General features: G+C 42.2%; 1 protein-coding gene across 2 annotated transcripts in view; it reads left to right on the top strand.

The window, feature by feature from the left end:
* Positions 1 to 18,257, top strand: part of LOC311046560 (HMG box-containing protein 1-like) — a 30,160-nt gene extending 11,903 nt beyond the window's left edge. For both annotated transcript variants that reach the window (XM_084058947.1, XM_084058948.1), the window contains exons 5-11: positions 432 to 546; positions 1,949 to 2,064; positions 3,654 to 3,810; positions 6,674 to 6,818; positions 8,867 to 9,151; positions 12,416 to 12,557; positions 13,961 to 18,257. In XM_084058947.1, the coding sequence (XP_083915073.1) occupies positions 432 to 546; positions 1,949 to 2,064; positions 3,654 to 3,810; positions 6,674 to 6,818; positions 8,867 to 9,151; positions 12,416 to 12,557; positions 13,961 to 13,978 (978 nt within the window). In that variant the 3' untranslated portion in view covers positions 13,979 to 18,257. The remainder of the gene's footprint in view (positions 1 to 431; positions 547 to 1,948; positions 2,065 to 3,653; positions 3,811 to 6,673; positions 6,819 to 8,866; positions 9,152 to 12,415; positions 12,558 to 13,960) is intronic.
* The last annotated feature ends 347 nt before the right edge of the window (positions 18,258 to 18,604 follow it).

The raw sequence follows: 18,604 nt of genomic DNA, 5'->3' as shown, positions 1-18,604 counted from the left end.
TGTATTTTTGACTATTTTCAACTGGCTGCAACTATGGAACGGATTTACCGAATGTTTTTAAAACCAAAAATGGTTAAAAACAGAAAATGATATTACATTTTTTTTTTTTAAACATCTGACACTCAATGTGTTAACACTGTTACTGAACAAACACTCTATAGCAATGATTACTATCACAATATAGAGCTATTTAACACGTTACTGAACAAACACTCTATAGCAATGATTATTATATAGAGCTTTAACGTTTTAACAAAAACAAAAGCTTTTGTTTTTTTCCAAAGATTTCACTTACATAAGCAAGGGATAATGAATGGTGAGCAGGTCATTGTTAAGAAATAAACCCCGACAAGGTGATTTAGACGTGAAGCAGAGGTAGAGGTCACCCTGAAGGGTTCATTCATCAATTATGACGGTTCTTCTTCCACCAGGCCAGCAGTGAGTCAGAGTCGGGTGTGTTCTCCATGTCGTCGTCCTTCTCAGATGATGAGGACATGGTCTGGTCCCATTCCTGGCCTGACACGGCCTGGCACTGCTTCCTCAAAGGTATATGCACACGTGCACACGCACAACATGCACAGCCACTGTGTACACCGTGACCGTAACTGCACAAACCCAGGGGTTCTCAAACTTTTTCATCTCAAGGACCCCCCAAAAATGATATGTATTTGGCCACGGACCCCCATCTCAAATATGTTGTTCCAGGGACCCCCCCAGAAGCAAAGATTTGAGTTACAAATGTTCGCTTTAAAAATATATGTATTCAAAGATTTGCACACATTTTCAAGATTTTTCAAAAATAGCAGATCTACAAGCTCATAGCGCGACACTCGGTGCCGCGCTATGATCTTGTAGATCTGCTATTTTTGAATAGCCAAAGTATAAAAGATGAAAATCATTGTGATGCGATATTAACACATTTTGCTGGGGACCCCCTGGAACCCCCTCAAAAGGACCCCTGGGGGTCCCCGCACCCCACTTTGAGAACCAATGGCACATGCCACCCAAACCAAAGGATGAATCCAGAACCTTTACAGAACCCGGAGCGCTCCAAAACCCTTGAATTTATGCGATTGTTTTTTTTTTTTGCGTACTATTCCATTATAAAAGAAAGCAGCCGAACCGGGCACATCCGCTGGAGGGTTGGTGCAGGACCAACAGAAGTTACAGGCAAATCAAAAAGACAAGTCTGCAGACTGTGGCTTACAGCATCAGTTCTCAAAGTGGGGTCCGGGGACCCCCAGGGGTACTTGAGGGGGTTCCAGGGGGTCCCAAGCTAAATGATGGATAGGAATCAAATGGACCCCTATGGGTCTGTAACTCTGAGAGTGTACAAATGGAACCAAATGGACCTTAACGGGTCCATTTGGTTCCATTTGTACACTCTCAGAGTTAAATTAACATTGATTTTACAATGTGAATTGGGGTCCCATGGATAGAAATGCCATTAAATGAGGGTCCGTAGCCTAATGCATGTTAAACTGGGGGTCCTTGAAATTAAAATGGTTGAGAATCACTGCTAGAGAGACGTACACATTCTTCTCTTATGGAGGTCCGCGGGCTAATAAGTGTCAATTTGGGGGTCCTTGACATGAAAAAGTTTGAGAACCACTGGCTTACAGGGCTCCCCGGCAACTTAACATTTAGCCAAGTCAAGTCACCTTTATTTGTATACTGTAGCACGCTTAAAAACAACAGGAGTTGTTTTTAAAAGTGCTTTCCAGTCAGGAAGAAAACAACACCAAGACACCAGAAAAATAAATAAATCACAAGCTGGTCAAGGCGGCTCTCATTGACTGATTGGTGCCTGATTGGCCTGTGAACTGACCCTACCTTCTTCTATCATAGCCTTGGGCTTCCATTGGGGTCCTAATAATACATGTTTCTGTTCAGGCTGTCGTCAGGGTCCTACAGTAATACTACATGTTTTTTTGTTGCTTTTGTTCAGGCACACGCCTGCGCTTCCATCGGGGTCCGAACGTGGAGTGGCAGGACGCCGATGACCTCAGAGACTCTGACGACGATTCGGACGATGAAAGCGTGACGTCGTTCTCCACTATCAAGGTTCTTAAAATCATTAACTCATCGCCAGAGTAAAACGTCATCTATAGCTTCTCCTTGCCAGCGATTCAGAGCGTTTTTGGGTGGTGTAGCCGCCCCTATAAGTGGGGTTGGGACACCTCATTAGTACACCCTTCGCTGTACTGTGATTGGCTCATAATAGCACACCCCTCTACATTAGTACACCCCTAGCTGTACTGTGATTGGCTGACTCTATTGGCTGACTTTATTCAGTACTGTGATTGGCTAGCGAGACACATGATGAAATTAATAATCTATAAATAGGACTATGCATGTAAAAAAAACAACTTTTTTTTTAAGTGAGCTTCCATCACTGTGATGACCACTGTGATGACCACACCGCCCACTTCACACTGGGTGTGATTTTTTTTACTAACCTTTGAAAAATCATAGAATATTTGTCTTCACACAGATCCACCCGCCGATCGCTTTAAAAGACGTAGCCGAGTTTTGTAGAATCTGAGAAAAACATTTGTGCCGCCGCGATGGTCCATTCCACAGTTGTTGGCAGTTGAATGTGCGTTGTTTTCGCCAAATACAGGTAGCAAAAAAAATGTTACTTTGATAAATCCTTTAACATTAGATCGGACGGGGCTGGGTTTGTTGTGATCACATTATTTCCGGGTCTACTGTTCTCCAGAAGTCGTAGGATCACTCATAGGTTGGAGCGCCCTCTAGCGTAAACCATTGAAAACATGCATAAAAAAAAATATTCAGGGAAGCCCATTGAGAGCAAGCTCTCTTTTTCAAGGACACCCTGATAACAACATAAAATACATACATAATGAGATAACAATAACAAACATTTGAATCCCATTACAATGTCACGGATGCAAATAAACATAGTGACTGCACCTGTTTCATGTAACACTATGTAGTGTTTCCTCAAGAAGCACCCTGAATGTCTCTATTGAGACCAATCGCACCAGTTTCAGAGAGTCCTGATGTTTGTTCCATTTGTGTGGAGCATAATACATGAAAGCAGTCTTTCCTTGTTCACTGCTCTTACGTGGACTGGTATATCTAATGTGGGGTTTGTGAACGTGTTGAATGTTCGGTAACCTTTGGTTGCAAAAGCGAGGATAGGTATAAAGGAAGTTTACCACACAAGGCCTTATGAATAAATAAAATACAATGTTGCTCTCTACGAACTGCGAGAGATGGCCAACCAACTTTAGCATATAAAATACAGTGATGGGTGAGATCGCCAGTAATAAAATGCAAAGCACTGTGATGAAGTTAAACATTCATCAAATCATGTCTAACATTCCTTAATTCCCACCTACATCTCACTGCTGTTTCTGGTTATGAGCAACTGAAAGCTGCTACACATCACTGGTGTCATGTACAAGAAATGACAACTAAAGGTCTTTACACACTGGAGACTAAATACAAGCTCACAACGTGACACGTTGTGAGCTTGTAGATCTTCTATTTGTGTGTAGCAGTTTGGTGGCGGTTTCTACCAGGTGTGATGTGATTGGCTGTGTGGGTTGATTTGCGGTGTGATTTGATTGGGTGTGTGTTGACTTGCGGTGTGATTTGATGTGGCTGTGGTGTGGTGTTTTCAGCGCTACGGTTCGGAGGGTTTGCGGTTGGTGAACCGCGAGGAGACGCTGTCGTTCAGCCAGGCCGTCCTCAAGTTGACCTTTGACCCCGGCTCACCTGATCACGGCCTTCTAACTGCAGAATGTCGACTGGACCATCCCTTCTTCGTCAAAAATAAAGGTATTACAAACATGATCTGAAAATTAAAGGCAGTGTAAGTGATATCTTTTGGTTATAGAGTGTTTGTTCAGTAACATGGGTCTCCCCATCTCTACAGATCTTTAATAAACAGAAATCACATGTTCAGATGAGACACAAGTTTCATCCAATCGGGAGAGAGTACCTAATTATCAGCTTCACTTTTATAGTGCTCCCGTTCCAATTATGTCAGCTCATTTCTTTGTGTCATCACTTTTTTCTTTTCAAACTTTTATTTATTCTCGAAGGACATTTGTATCCTGTATTCCTGAGTTCTCCTAGCTCTGGTCCAGTTGGTCCAGTTGTCCAGTTCTCTCCAACGCTCTGTTAGGAGCGATGCTATTCTCATGGACTGAAACCTCCACTACCGTGCGAGGTCTCCAACTGTAGTAAAATAAAGAAAACGATTTTGCCAGATCTGTAAAGGGCGCAGTTGAGTAGATAAAATAATTTCTGTCTGGAGGACTTATTTTATTTTCTGCCCAAAAGTGTATTATACAGAGAAGGTGAGGTCCTACACAGCCTTTGTTTCCGTGAGTAGCGAAATAGTTGTTTTGCACCCTGTCAGTCCGTCCGTCCGTCCGTCCGCCCGTCCGCCCGTCCGTTCTTCTGTCTGTGAGCAGCTAATCTCTGGCACGTTGGCTTGATGGCAGGGAAACTGTGCACACACACAACACTCCCTGAATGCCAGAGAAGAACCTCGGCCCCACATTCTTCACATGGGCCTGTTATAGCGCCACCAGGAGGCCGAGTTTTGCAAAACATATTTTTGGACAGTACTCCTACAGATTTTTTCCAAACGTGACGCAAATCGGTACAAAGTATCTCTATAGTTATTAGACGAAACGGGTCTTTCATATTTTTCATATTCCATCCTGATTGGCTAAGATTGGCTTCCAAAGTTTGCAGGAATGCTCCGTTTTGAACAAAATGCCTCAAATCATAAACACTGCGTGCAATTTCCGTGAAATGTAGCACGCACTTTTCCAGTAGGCCGAGGAAGAAATGCCACTTGAAAATGCTCAAATAAGTTTAATGGTGGCGCTATAACAGGCCAATTTGTGTTTTTACCTATAACTGCACCGATCTGTGTAAAACTTTGTATGCGCACTTCCTAGTGACCAAAGAAAAACCTTTGCCCTGCATTTTTCAGATCTGCCTTTTATAGCGCCACCAGGAGGCCGACTTACGTAAAACATTTTTTTTATATTACTACTTCAGATTTTGTCCAAACATCACGCAAATCGGTACACATCATTTCTATAGTCATGTGATCAAGGCAGATCTGTCCGATTTGTCATATTCCATCCTGATTGGCGAATTCCGAACATTGCTGGCCCACAATAACCTAGCTGACCTGGCGGAGACCTGTGCTCCGAGGAGCACTTTTTCTAGTTTTCTTTATTTTTACTACAGTTGGAGACCTCGCATGGTAGTCGAAGTGTCTGTACATGGGAATAGCACGGCTCCTAACAGAGCGTTGGAGAGAACTCGCTAACGCTCTGGAGTTCTCCCTCCGGATTGGATCAAATTGGTATCCCGACTTGAACATTTATTTTCTGTTTACTGGAGAGACGCTTGTTGTACTAGGAATGTATGATTTATTTTATTTTTATTTATGGTTTATTGTCTTACACTCTGCTGCATGTACATACAACAGGTGCTCAATTCACACCAGTGGAGGAAAGTAAATAAGTAAATTCACTAAAACAAATGTATTTTATTGTGCTTTTTTACTCCACTACAATTACTTGGCAGTAATTAGTAGTTACTTTGCATATTTAGATAATTCATACTCATTAATTGATAGATGATGATGTATCATTAGGGGCCATGTCCGCAAAAGTATATTTTGGAGCGCTTCGGATATGGTGTTCAGACAGTGTCCTTCTTACTAAACACAGTGTTTATTGACGCCCACAATGTTCAAACCCATCAACTGTTTAAACTGTGCTTAAACATTGTGTCATCTATTTTAACTATTTTTAGTTATTATTAGTTATTAGCACAAATAGCCTAGCTGAAATAAAAGTAAACATGGACTTCTCATGGTCGTGGTAACTATTCAAAATCAGGTCATACATTACCAGGTTGTCAGACATAGCCAGGAGAATCATACGTCACATTGATGATAGGGCTGTCACGATTATGACATTTTACTTGACTATTATTTTATTGTCGCTCAAATGATTTAAAAAAAATGATGTTGTGGAATATTATGAATATAAATTACATTTCTGTTTGGCCTTTAAGCTTTGTAAACTAAAGTTGCACAGGGCAGATAACAAATAACGTATATTTAATAACTTTGTACTTAAAAAATGATAATACTAACATTAATAGTGGAAATAGCTGATCGTCAAGGTCAAAATGTGTCGCATCTGAGTGTTAATTAATTTGAATTAATACATTTTCCACTATTTGAATAGTGTGACACTACCGCCAGCGAAAACGAGCGATTTTACTGTACCTTTGAAAAATCATAGAATATTCTCCGTGACCCCCGTCCTCACGGAGATCGCCTCATTACACGCACAGGGTTCTCGTAGTATAGGAAAACAAATGTCCACTCACGGTAATCCATTGCACAGCTGTGGCCATTTGAATGAGGCTTTTTTAAATGACGTCAATTCCGGGTCTGTCGTCATCAGGCAGTGAAAGCATCATTCATAGGGTAGATAACAGCGCCATCTGGTGGGAAACCACTGAAAACACAAATCTTGTCTTTCTCGTCTTTCTCGACGAATTTGACGAGAGTTAAAAAAGGCTTTCTCTGGACACGATCACTTGTTAGAATCTACCCAGCGGCACATCAAGTCATCAGAATGGGTTTCTTGTCTTTCAGGGTGGTCTTCCTTTTATCCGAGCCTTACAGTGGTGCATCATGGGATACCTTGTTATGAGATGCAGGTGGGCGAAGTCTGTCTGCCCCCGAACCACCCCGACGCCATCAACTGTGACGACTCTGTGGTGTTCGACACGTTCAGGAGGTACGCTATTCTCACATCAACATTATCATCACAGCAACTGTTCAAGAGCTACGTTATCCTAGCCTGGAAACCAGACAAATCTTCTAGTGCAGGGGTCTTCAACGTTTTCAGGCCAAGGACCCCCTAGCTGAGAGAGAGATGAAGCAGGGACCCCCTCTATATTGTATAAAAGTGTGTTTCAGATACATTTTTGCAGCTCTTTTTCCCCTCTACGCCTATAACTCTTAGCCAAAAATAGCAGATCTACAAGCTCACAACGCCTCACAGCGCGAGGCGTTGTGAGCTTGTAGATCTGCTATTTTTGGCTAAAGTTCACCTCAGAAAAGGGATGCTAGGGGTCAAGTGGTTAATGTAAAAAAAAAATCACACCCTGTGTGAAGGTAGCGGCGCCTTTGATACATTTTGTCATCGATATGTGTTTATAATGTGTTTATAGCCATGTGTCACGTGAAGCTTGACCAATCACTTTGTTGACGCACCTGACCAATCAGAGCGTTGACGGGTCTGACCAATCAGAGCGTTGACGGGTCTGACAAATCAGAGCGTTGACGGGTCTGACCAATCAGAACGTTGACGGGTCTGACCAATCAGAGCGTTGACGGGTCTGACCAATCAGAGTGTTGACGGGTCTGACCAATCAGAGCGTTGACGGGTCTGACCAATCAGAGCGTTGACGGGTCTGACCAATCAGAGCGTTGACGGTGAACACGGACAAAGTCAGGTATAGAGCGGCTAGCGCCGCTAATAATCCTATCACACAAAGATTTGGCGGACCCCCTGTTGTAACTCTGAGGACCCCCTGTTGAAGACCCCTGTTCTAGTGCAAAACAAAAAAAAGCCCTCTGCAGATTTGGTCTGGCCCCGCTTGGTTGTGATTGGATTTCCCTGCCCCCCGAAGTTGTGGGGCACCAATCAGGGCCCAGCATGCAATTATGGGGAGGGTTTAACACCAGAGGCATTTATTTATTTCGCCCCCTTTGAAATGCAGGTTCCACACAGAGATTCCAGACTGATATCTACGCAGTGATATTAGTCTGGTCATGCCAGGCTAACGTTATCCAACCTGTGATGAACCAGGTACCCCAAGTGCATATCAATGTACCCCCATCTGAAAAAAATGGTGCCAGGGAGCCCCAGAAGAGAAGATTTATGTTAACATTTTTCAAAATGTTCCAAAATTGTTTGATATTTTTCAAAGATTTTCAAAAACAGAAATGTACGTTGGATGATTGAATGGCCAACCTATAAATGGATAAAGTGGTTAAAATGATTGTGATTCTGCATTAACTACTTTTGCTCGGGACTCCACTTTGAGAACCACTGGGCTAAAGGGCCTGTTCACGTCAATAGGCTCTATGCACAGCAGCCATATTGGGAAGACATTCACAGGTGTTACCAATGATACTAATGAAGGCTCTGTTCCATTCTGGTCAGACGGAGTCAGGGTGCTGATATTGTGCATGTTGGCTCACTGGAAACACTCTGTTACACCAGTGGGTCTAAAATGTGGGTCCAGGGACCCTCATGGTTCCTCAAGGGGTTTCCAAATGGCCTCTTACAGGTGTGTAACGGGTCCGTTTGGTTCCATTTGTACACTCTCAGAGTTATGGGGGTCGTGGAAATTGAAAAATCTGAGAACCACTGTGCTACACTAAATGGAACAGAGCCTTAATTAGTATCATTGGTAACACCTGTGAAGGAAGTGACAATATGGCTGCTGTGCATAGAGCCTATTATAACAATGATTTGAGCGTCCACACTGATTGATGCATATTCGTCCGCAGACCCCCATCTTAAAAATGTTTGTGCCAGGGACCCCCATAAGACAAGATATGTGTTAAAACTGTTTTAACACATTTTTCAAAAAATAGCTACAGTATAAAATATGGATAAAGAGTTTACAATTATTGTGATGCTATATTACCTAATTTCGCTGGGGACCCCCTGGAACCCCCCCGCCCAAGGACCCTGTGGTCCCCGGACCCCACTGGTTTACCGTGTGTACAGTGAGTATGCGTGTCAATAACTACTGTCATGTTATTTAACAGTTACGACTTCACGCCGCTGGACTCGTCGGCTGTGTATCTGCTGAGCAGCATGGCGCGCCAGCGACGCACCTCCCAGTCCAGCGGGGGCGCCGCGAGCCCGGACTGTGACGGCTCCTCCCCCCCGCACGCCTCAGGAAGCAGCAGATCCAACAGAGGCCACGCCTCCTCAGTGACGACGGCCGTGGCCACGCCCACTAAATGCAAGCGGCCAATGAATGCCTTCATGCTCTTTGCCAAGAAGTACCGCGTGGAGTACACGCAGCAGTACCCTGGGAAAGACAACAGGTACGACACAATAAATGGCTATTTAGTGCTACTTAAAGGTAGGGTAAGTGATATGTTTTCGTTAAAACAGGTTAGAATACTATATTCTGATAGTAATCATTGCTATATAGTGTTTTTTCAGTAACAGATGTCTCCCTGTCGCTCCAGCTCTTTAATAAACAGAAAATACATTTTCCGGTAGATGTCAAAATCTCAGCCAATCAGGAGAAAGTACCCATTTTTAAGCTTCATTTGTATAGTGTTCCAATTCCAATTTTGCCTGCTCATTTCTTAGTGTCATCACTTCCAATTTCACTTGTTTAATCTATATCCTGATTGAGTCCTCTGTCCTGTTTGGATCAAATTGGAAATGAAACGAAAATGCATTTTCTGTTTAATAAAGAGGTGGAGAGACAAGGAGACTCCTGTTACTGAACAAACACTCTATAGCAATGAGTACTATCAGAATATAGAGCTATTTAACAATTACTTTAAACAACGCAAATCACTTACCCTACCTTTAAAATAAGTGTTAAATAGCTCTATGTTGTGAGTGTAATAATTGCTATAGAGCATACATAAGCAACTGCCGGCCCGGGGGCCACATGCAGCCCCCACCTTCACTTAATGCGACTCTATAGTGTGATAGTAATCATTGCTATAGAGTGTTTGTTCAGTAACAGTGTTAAATAGCTCTATATTGTGATAGTAATCATTGCTTGTATAGAGTGTTTGTTCAGTGACAGGGGTCGCTCTGTCTCTCCAGGTCTTTACTAAAAAGAACATACACATTGAGAGACCCCTGCTAATGAACACTATACTAACGCATTGATAACTATCACAATATAGAGCTATTTAACACTTTTACTGAACAAACACTCTATAGTAATGATTACTATCACTATATAGAGCTATTTAACACTGTTACTGAACAAACACTCTATAGCAATGATTACTATCACAATATAGAGCTATTTAACATGGTTACTGAACAAACACTATAGCAATGATTACTATCATAGACCTTTAACTTTTTAACTAAAAACTAAAACTATCAGTTTAATTTAGTATGCCAAATGAGTATGTGAGAGTTTTTAGTATGTCCAAAGCATAGTAGCTACTAAGTAGTACATTACATTCATACAACATTCTGGAGATATTACAGTATGCGATAATGGATGTCCCACAACATATTGCGGTAGTGATGACAACAACAACATACCAGAATGTACATGGCGGACAGGGACCAAACATCTGTTGTAACGACCATTATACTTTTATTAAACACAAGTAGAATGTAGTTTTTTTTGTTGAAACCGTCCAAAAAAGGTTTAACTGATATACATAGTGATGGGCGGCAGTGACTCAGGGGTAGGGTGGCAGGTAGAGCGGCTTGATGGCAACCGCAAGGTTCCCAGTTCGATCCCGGGCTCCCCCAGAGTTAGAGTTAGTATCGAGGTGTCCTTGAGCAAGACACTGAACCCCTAATAGGCTCTATGCTCAGCAGCCATATTGGGAATGAATTGGACACCCACCATAAGGGGCCATTTGGGAACCAAAATGGAGTGTTTCTAGTGAGCCAACATGCAGATCAGCACCCTGACAGAATGGAACAGAGCCTTCGTTAGTATCATTGGTAACACCTGTGAAGGAAGTAAGAAGAGGCCCAATTTCTTTCCAATATGGCTGCTGTGCATAGACCCTATTGCTCCCGATGAGCAGGTTGGTGCCTTGCATGGTTTCCTCTGCCATCGGTGTATGACTGTGTGTGTGTGAATGGGTGAATGTAATGCACAATCTATGTAAAGCGCTTTGGATAACAGCGCTATATAAATGCACCATTTACCATTTGATGAAACAGGAACATATATGTGTAGTACCTCTGCCTTGTCACAAGATGGGGCACTGTCCTAACATTCTGTGTGCTCTCATTATCCCATTTAGACCTGAGGCTGATTTTACTTGAATTTTATATATATATACATCTCTGCTGTCCGGCAGAAACCAGCTAACTCCAAAATGTTCATTTTTCAGGAAATGAAAAAAGTTAGTTAGGAGTTTTGTTCATCATTGATAAGAACAGCTGAATGGACCTCCAAGCTCACAATGAGGTTGGAGGTGAAAAGGGTGGAGGGTGGAGTCAGCAAAAGCAGCTAACTCCACCGGAGTGCTTTAGCAGAAAGTTTGAGGATCCAATGGAGTTAGCCGGTATATGTATATATCTCTGCTGTACGGCAGGAACCGACTAACTCCAAAATGTTTATTCTTCAGGAAATGACAAAAACAAACAAAAAGTGGAGTTAGGAGGTTTTGTTCGTCATTGATAAGAACAGCTGAATGGACCTCCAAGCTCACAATGAGGTTGGAGGTGAAAAGGGGGTGGGGCCTGGAGTCAGCAAAGCCAGCTAACTCCACCCCCCTTTTGTGGACTTGCAGAAACTGGTTTAGCAGAAAGAAACAGACTTGCAGCTGGTTTAGCAGAACGTTTGAGGATCCAATGGAGTTAGCCGGTTTTGTCAGAAGTGCTTTTTAATACTTTTGATTGGTTCAATATTTTTGTTATCAACACACAGACGTAAAGGGTGTTCAATAGCACTGATTTATGGGGGGAAAAATGGAAAAGCGTCAAAATGGACTTAGCTGGTTTCTGCCAGACAGCAACGATATGTATTTAAAAATATAGATGTTGCTATAGCACCATCTAAAATGACACAGATGCTTTGTATAGGGTATAAGAAGGCTTTCCAGGTCTAAATGGGTTATTATGTCACATAATATGAAACATACATAACATGTATGCCAGTGTTCATTTTGCCAGCAAATTCTGATTTAGTCTTAGTCTTTTGAATAACACACCATTTAGTTTTAGTCCTATTTTAGTCATCTGTAATGGTTTAGTCTTAGTCTAGTCTTAGTCGACTAAATATCAAAATCTTAGTCTTTTAGTCTTAGTCAACAACATTAACATTAACTCTTTGAATGCCGTTGACTCGATAACGCGTCAATTGCTAGTTTGTCCAGGGGGTCCGCCAATTCTTTATGTGGTATGATTTTTCATCCCTTTTCTGAGGAGAACTTTAGCCAAAAATAGCAGATCTACAATGTGGGCTTGTAGATCGGCTATTTTTGGCAAAGAGGTATAGGTGTAGAGGGAAAAAAGAGCAGACCAAGTCAACAAAAAAAAAGGATAATTTACTTGAGCACCTGCCCCTCAAAATGTCTGTGCACGCCACTGTCCCCATTGACCGATGATGTGACCTTAACCTTTGACCCTGCCCACGCCAGAGCCATCAGTGTGATCCTGGGCGACCGGTGGAAGAAGATGAAGAGCGAGGAGAGGCGGATGTACACCCTGGAGGCCAAAGCCCTGGCCGACCAGCAGAAGAGACTCAACCCTGACTGCTGGAAACGCAAGAGAACCAACTCGGTAAGGACGGAACCTTCTGAACAAGTTATCCCATTCAATTCGGGAACGCATCTGTGTCATTTTAGATTTATTTGGCTATTAAAAAATAGCAGATCTACAAGCTCACTTTTTTAAAGCGAACATTTGTAACTCAAATATTTGCTTCTGGGGATTCTATAAATGTCTTGTAAATCTGAAAAAATGTATTTTGCTATATATCCAGGGGTGCACATAACTGGTGCGCAGGTGCGCATGCGCACCCAAAATAAATAATGCGTGGCACATCAGACGACGCAAGGCGATTTTGCGTACCAACAGCTGGGACAGGAATTTCCAAGCTTTTATTTTTTAGCAAAACTAAAAAATAAAAGCCTGGAGATTTACTTCCTGAAGCCACACTCACACAATCACGCTAAAGCTTGCGTCGGCCCCATGTACAGCCATCAGGCGCAGGGGGAGGGGACGCATGCTGCACGTGATCGTGTGATCGTGTGATTGTTGCATCGCCTCGCATCGCCTCGCTGCGTGCACACAGCCAGCAGCGGTTGTTAGAGGCACTCGTCACCGATGATGAACGCAATGGTGCAAAATATGCCGTGAACGTCCTTATCTGGCGGATAAAAGCAGCGCAGCACAGGGCACCAACCTTGGGGGCTTTACCTAACAGCGTGAGAAAAAAAACGGCGAAAATCGGCGGAATTTAGAAGCAGAGCGTCCTTTTTTCTCGCGTTTAGTTAAAATGTTCGCTTAAAAAAACATATATATATATATATATATATATTCAAAGATTTGCAAAAACCTCACTGCAAAAACCTCATTGAATCCTAACTAACAATAACGCAAGAGCGGTTCTCTTGCGTTATTGTTAGTTAGGATTCAGTGAGGTTAACCCAAATAGCCCTAAAAGTTGGTTCGGAACCGCCTGGCGGAGACAATAATGCAAGAGCGGTTCTCTTGCGTTATTGTTAGTTAGGATTCAGTGAGGTTAACCCAAATAGCCCTAAAAGTTGGTTCGGAACCGGAACCAAAGAAATACTTGTTTTTTTCTTGACCTGAACTGGGAACCACAGTGGGTGTCAATATTCCACAGGTTGAAAGATGGGGAAGGGGGAAAGCAAAACAACCATTAAAAAAATTAAAATGCAGTGGTCTAGTTAGTTTGATAGTTAAAAGCTGTCTTTGGTTACACTGGCGTATAGTCCACAATAGCCAACATATTGTTTGGCTATTCATATTACTATTATTTGACAACGCTTTCCGTGTAACTGAAAATAGCTCATATACAAGCTCTCAACGCATCGAGTTGCGACGTGTTGTGAGCTTGTAGATCTGCTATGGGTGGGGTTCAAACACTCAATAATTCAGTGTCTTTATTATGTATTCAAAGCTTGACTTGTTTTTTTTTTATTCAATTCATCCACCAGGGTTCACAGCAGACTTAGATCTTTCCCAGAATCCTCTCTGGGGGGGATGGACGGAGAAGCAGGACGCGATGATGTCATCTCTCCAACTGTGACGACAACTTTTTTAATCCACCTTTTATAACCGTCAAACATTATGCAGACAAATTATTATGGAGGGGAAAAAAACAATTATGAGTTTTATATGAAACCTGTAATCTAGTAAACTAACTTTGCTTATATATATTTTCTTATAACTTTGATGTCAGAGATGCCTTGAGCTTCGGTCATCGTCCGGTGGTCGGTCGCCGACAAGAACCCCGTGTCACTGACCCCTTGTCGACTAGCGGCACCGGCATACTGCGAAGTATAAATGATGCTTTAGGGGGCGTGGTCGCACATACTCGTCAGAAGCATCAGCGTCTCGTACACCAGTGGTTCTCAAAGTAGCCTGCCCTAGCCCGTCTGATATCTGGCATAGAGGGGCGGATTCAAAATCTCCGGCGGAAACATCCGTGGGCTCCCATTGGTTCACCGATCTGTGCGCCCGCCCCCGCTCCGCGCCCCTCCTCCTCTTCCCCAATGTGCAGCATTGAGAGCCCTGACGTCACAACATTTGAGGCGACGCCTACTGCACTCCGGTTGGTTGGGGAAATGAAAGGTTGACTCCCCACTTCCTACGCCAGGAATGTCAACAGCTTAGTCCAGGCTTTCTTTTTTGAGCAAAACACGAAGTAAAATAAAAGCCTGGCGATCGAGGCTATTCTCAAAGTGACCCAGGGGGAAGGGTCCTTGACTACTTAAAGAGAGAGAGAGAGAGTGAGTGCTACTGAATTTACAATGAAGGCATTTAGCAGACATTCTTATCCGGAGCGACTTACAATAGGCTCTATGCACAGCAGCCATATTATCACTTCTTTCACAGGTGTTACCAATGATACTAATGAAGGCTCTGTTCCATTTAGTGTAGCACAGTGGTTTCCACGAGCCCCATAACTCTGAGAGTGTACAAATGGAACCAAATGGACCCGTAAGGGTTACACACCTGTAAGGGGCCATTTGGAAGCCCATGAAGGTCCCTGGACCCCAACTTAAGACCCACTGGTGTTACAGAGTGTCTCCAGTGAGCCAACATGCACAATACCAGCACCCTGACTCTGTTTGACCAGAATGGAACAGAGCCTTCATTAGTATCATTGGTAACACCTGTGAATGTCTTCATAATATGTCTGCTGTGAATAGAGCCTATAAGTGAGGCAAATAATCACATACATAGAATGCAGAGACAACTGCGTAGTACCCCAAGAAGCTAGGATCGCGTCGCGCCAAACGGTATACGTACTATCGAGTGCTATGTATACATGGCTCTGTCCATGTCAGAGAGTTGAGTTGTGGGTAAGTCCAATGGTTTTGGAGGCAGTTACTGTATGATGTGATGCTGCTAAGTTTGTTCCCGTTTAGAAGAAACCAACAACCTGCAACAACAAGGGAAAAAAGGCTCTATGCACAGCAGCCGTATTGGAAAGAAATAGGGCCTCACTTCCTTCAAAGGTCTTACCGATACTAATGAAGGCTCTGTTCCATTTAGTGTAGCACAGTGGTTCTCAAACGTTTGAGAGTTATGGGGGGTCCTCGAAATTCATAATTACACACCTTTAAGGGGCCATTTGGAACCCCCTCAAGGAACCATGAGGGTCTCTGGACCACACTTTGCGACCCACTGGTGTAGCAGAGTGTTTGCAGTGAGTCACACCCTCACTCGGTTCGACCAGAATGGAACAGAGCCTTAATTAGTATCATTGGTAACACCTGTGAAGGAAGTAAGCGAAAGGCCCAATGCCTGTCCAAAATGGCTGCCGCACATAGAGTTCATTGAAGCGTCCTCCGCCTCAGCATGTGTTTGGCTTCTGACCCACACGTGTGACCGTAGCCCCTGGCGCTTGAAACCCACCAGGCACGCAAAGCATATAAAGCGTTTTTTTTCTTCCGCTCCACGTTACAGGAATACTTCACCCAAAAAAACTAAAAATAATCCTAGCAATTACTTACCTTGAGGCCTTGAATTCAATTGAATTCTTGAATTTTAATTTGTGTTGCATTCCTGAGCCAATAATCCAATATTTGACTATTTGAAGTAAATAGGAGACCAATCTATGTAGAGCAAAAACCATATTTAAAACATTTTCTTTGAACCTGCATCATCAGTAGAGGCTCATCAGTGATTACACTGTGAGTTTATATTATTATTTTATATGGTTTTGCATTGGTCTTCTTCCACAGCGGCGTCCATGAATTCAAGGCTTCATTGGGTGTGTAATTGATAGGAAAAAATGATAGTCATTGTTTGAGTGAAGTATTCCTTTAATGAATGCAGCCCTTCTCATTTGGCTGCGCACGGACGCTCCACTCGTGCACGTAGATATATATTTTTTGCTCTAGGCGGAAAACAAATAAAATCAAGTTTGTCCGCGTGCATTCTCATTGAGTTGCATTGACCAGACCTGCCGTGGCCCAGGTGTTTTTTTTGGTGAGAACAGTTGCGCAAACAAACCTTGCGGAGCGCAAAACAAAGTGCTGTGTGCTGTGGGTTCCAGGCATTATATTCCTCTGAAATAAGAAGCTGCTCTTTTGTTTTGAGGTTGTCTCAGGAAACATGGACGCCTTGTGGTGCTAAAAAAGAGCAGTTCAAATATAAAAAAAAACGTCTAGACATGTTTAAAAGAGGATTAATCAGCTGTTCATAGGGATTGGATTTGTACAACAAATTTGCACAGATTCACAACTCTTTTGTATTTGTATTTTTTTTTTGTAATATGGAATCTACTCTGCTGCACACAGTATACAAAGAAATATAATCGTAACAAAAATAGTTTAACTCCGAAAAGAGTACGAATGGAATCGAATAGAACCATTTGGTCACACTGTATGGAAACTTTGTCCATTTGGTTCCATTTGTACTCTTCTAACCACTTAAACCCTATATACCTAGCTGACTAGGGTTCCCCAGGGGTCTATAGTAGATCCCCTCCATTTTCCCCCTCTACACCAAACCTCTCTGGCGAAAAAGGCAGAGCTACAAGCTTTGTAGATTGGCTATTTTAACCGAAATGTTCTACTTTACAATTTTCAGAGAATGTTCGCTTATTATGACAGAACAGGGACACTTGGGTTCATATAAGTTACGTGGTCGTACCACACCAAACACGATAACTGTAATAAATATTAATTTATAACAATTATACGTTTATAACAACCTTTACAACTTTTAAAAATCATTTTCGACATTAAAACATGAAAACATAAATGTTCACCAAAAAGTAAGAATATCAGATCAGAGCTTGTAGATCTGATATTTTCGCTATTTAAATATTTACTGCGAAAGCTAAATTTCCCCTCAATAACGGATGCTGGGACTTAAGTGGTTAAGGCCTATTAAAAAATGTTCCAGAAAAGCCGAGCTTCTGAGCTTGTCGATCAGGCAGTTGTTAAATTCTTGGACTTTATTTTCTTTCTTCTTTTTTTCGTCTATGCAACACCCGGGTCTCCCATGTGTAAAGCCAACATCTTATCCACTATAGCCTAAAGGGGAATTCCCCCTTGGACGGCGGAGATATTAGGCTTTTGGTCTTCAGTCATAGGCTCTTGAGCCAATACCGCTACACCTATAATGACACGGCCAAAATATGGAACGGCAGGTTAAAAGTGGTTCGAAAATCCGGAACACATCGGCTACATAATAGGCTCTATTAACAGCAGCCATATTATGAAGACATTCACAGGTGTTACCGATGATACTAATGAAGGCTCTGTTGCATTCTGGTCAGGGTGCTGATATCGTGCATGTTGGCTCACTAGAAACACTCCATTTTGTTTCCCAAATGCCCCCTTATGGTGGGTGTGTAACTCTGAGAGTGTACAAATGTTTACATTTGTACACTCTCAGAGTTATGGGGGTTGTGGAAACCACTGTGCTAGATTAAATGAAACAGAGCCTTCATTAGTATCATTGGTAACACCTGTGAATGTATTCATAATATGGCTGCTGTGAATCGAGCCTATTGCAGATTGTATCGTCAAAAAGGTCAAATAATGAGTGATATATCGCAGGGGTCTTCAATGTCTAATAAGTGTTCAGGGCCAGGGTTTTTCACGGTGTTGCATTTCTTTTATTGCACTTTATATAAATATGTAATCTTATCTAATTCAGCCATGTGTATGATATTATGACATCATAATGTCGTGCTTTTGTTCATAATGTACAGGTTCACATCAGCGTCATGCCAACATCTTTGTATTATATTAAAGTTGATAGTACATTTTATGTTATTTGTCTGATGTTTTTGTTTTCCTGAACTGAAAACTGACTTTGCTCAACATTCAGATTGTACAGTGTTGGAAGACATGCATTTAACCCTTAAAAAAAAAACTTCAAACCCTGAAGGGGTTAACCCTTCAAAAAATAACAGATCTACAAGCTCATAGAGCTTGTAGATCTGCTATTTTTGAAAAATCATATTATTTTTTTTCAAATATAGTTTTTTTTTTTAAGTTTTTTTTTTACATTTGCAACTCAAATCTTTGCTTCTGGGGGGTGGGGGGTCCCTGCAACTAAATATTGTACAAATGTTCGCTTTAAAATAAAATAAATACTCCCAAGATTTGCACAGA

Source organism: Gymnoscopelus microlampas, assembly GCF_963454915.1.
Source record: "Gymnoscopelus microlampas genome assembly, chromosome: 6".
Taxonomy (NCBI): Eukaryota; Metazoa; Chordata; class Actinopteri; order Myctophiformes; family Myctophidae; genus Gymnoscopelus; species Gymnoscopelus microlampas.
Note: the sequence above shows the minus strand (reverse complement) of the source record. Positions and strands in the feature narration are given on the sequence as shown.